Source organism: Sphaeroforma arctica, assembly GCF_001186125.1.
Source record: "Sphaeroforma arctica JP610 unplaced genomic scaffold supercont1.4708, whole genome shotgun sequence".
Lineage (NCBI taxonomy): Eukaryota > Ichthyosporea > Ichthyophonida > Sphaeroforma > Sphaeroforma arctica.
Window position 1 is genome coordinate 1 of NW_014035850.1, and position 2,315 is coordinate 2,315.

Consider the following 2,315-nt stretch of genomic DNA (forward strand, 5'->3'; position numbering starts at 1 on the left):
ATGTCTGTGTGCGTACATGTATATATTTGTGTATATTTCCTTGTATGTATGTGTTTATGCATGTATGTATATATGTATGTGTGTATGTATGTATGTATGTATGTTTGAATGTATGTATGTATATAAATATGTATATATGTACGTAGGTATGAATGAGTGTATGTATGTATGTATATATCTATATATATATATATATATGTATGTATGTATGTATGTATACATGTATATATGTATGTGTGTGTGTATATATACACACACACATATATATATATGTGTGTATTGATTTGTCAGTATATTTCTAGCTTAGTTGTTGTAAACTTCACACTAAATACACCTCTCACACAGGAGGGGATCACTTCAGGGTTGTTACGCACGAGAAAGGTGTACTGCGTATGACACTGACTGTCACTGGCACGAATGCACACAGCGCGTATCCCTGGAATGGGACAAATGCCATTGATTTGCTTATGGACGATATTGTGGCGTTAAAACGGGTATGCTACTAGGTATATACAGTTCATCTAAGCGTTACTACTATTGATATTGTGGCGTTAAAACGAGTATTCTAATAGATATATACAGTTGATGTATTTGTTACTACTACTGATTTTGTGGTGTTGAAACTGGTATTCTAATAGATATATACAGTCCATCTAATGGTGGCTACTAGTTAAATCGGATATTCTTTTTAATATATACAGTCAATCCTATTATTTCTACTTTTTTATAGTATAGATAGTAGAGCCTGTTCATGCTGCCTATATTGGTATGAAACATTTTATGGAAACAGACTTTGTATTCTCACACGCTTCTTGTATTGTGAATTCAATATGTATCTATACAAAAAGTGCGTCGGCATGGTGTGGGTAGGTTGTACGCACGTCTGAGAGTTATCCGGAACTAATGTAGATCAGGTTCACACTACCATACATGCATCATGCGTATATGATCAATATATAATATGGGAATCGAGAGTACAAGCCACAGTACACTACAGATGATATTATGTCTATCGTCAAGTGTCTTGATCGATTGAACAGGTGTCTGTTGCTTTGGGCGTAGTATCCGATGTCAACTTGCACAGAAGTCATTGTGTTGTACGAACTTATCTACCCCCTCTCCCCCCTCCCCCCCCCCCCCAATATCGTAAATGTCTGTATCTTTTCGTCACATATGTCTGTTTATGACCTCTTTGAATACCTATTCACGCTCATTTTGTGGATAATATATGGGGTCCGTCTCGAAAGTTGAATATGCAAAATCCGTTTTCCAGATAGATGGCACCGATTTTAGCTTGTATTCACCTCTCATCAATAGATTGTTATTTTACACGAAGCACGGGTACACATTCTTGCATATCTTTTGAGGGTTTAGGGTTTAGGGTCACTTATATTGCCACGTCTGCAGAGGTGCACATATGCGCAGGTCACTCAAATGTTGGGCAGCTATTCATGAATGCGTCGTCTACATTCGCAATGTATGGGTGTTAAGCATGTACTCGTTATATAATTGTATGTACGGGTGCTTTATAACAATCATAAGTTGCATACACGTACACGCCTGTGTCAATCAAATAGACAGAATAGACATATAGTGTTCACATACGTGTTTGAGTCATACACATGTATACGACTACCGTGCACATACTTGTATATAACACACTCTAGGCAACCAGAGAAGTATCTATAAACGCATTCGAGTCATATAAATGTATACGATACACTACAGGCAACCAGGAAAGTTTTCATATCCGCGTTTGATTCATATACATGCATACATATACACACTATAGGCAACCAGGAAAGTTTTCATATCCGCGTTTGATTCATATACATGCATACATATACACAAAATAGGCAACCAGGAAAGTTTTCGTATCCGCGCTTGATTCATATATATGCATACATATTCACACTATAGGCAACCAGGGATGGGTCACTCGTCTTCGATAACAACGAATTGCCATGGCACACTACTCTCAACACCAGCCGCATCACCGGAGGAGAGGCTATCAACCAAGTGAGTGAGTGTATGTTTAAAGAGAGGCTATCAATTAAGTGAGAGTGTTTGTTTAAGGAGAGGCTATCAACCAAGTGAGTGAGTGTATGTTTAAGGAGATGCTATCAATTAAGTGAGTGTGTGTGTGTACGTCTAAGGAGAGGCTATCAATTAAGTGAGTGAGTGTATGTTTAAGGAGATGCTATCAAGTGCCTAGAGGAGGAGCTTCCGTTGAAGTAGATGATAATCGATTGTATCTATCTATCATCCTCAATCGTCTATTTGTCTATATATATATATATATATATATATATATA

General features: G+C 37.2%; 1 protein-coding gene across 1 annotated transcript; it reads left to right on the plus strand.

Moving 5' to 3' along the window:
• Positions 1-392: 392 nt before the first annotated feature.
• Positions 393-2,019, plus strand: SARC_14499 (hypothetical protein; the record flags this gene model as incomplete). The annotated part of the gene is made up of 2 exons (XM_014291366.1): positions 393-494; positions 1,921-2,019. Coding segments are annotated over 2 exons (201 nt in total), but the record flags the coding sequence as incomplete, so codon positions are not given.
• Between the last annotated feature and the right edge of the window lie 296 nt (positions 2,020-2,315).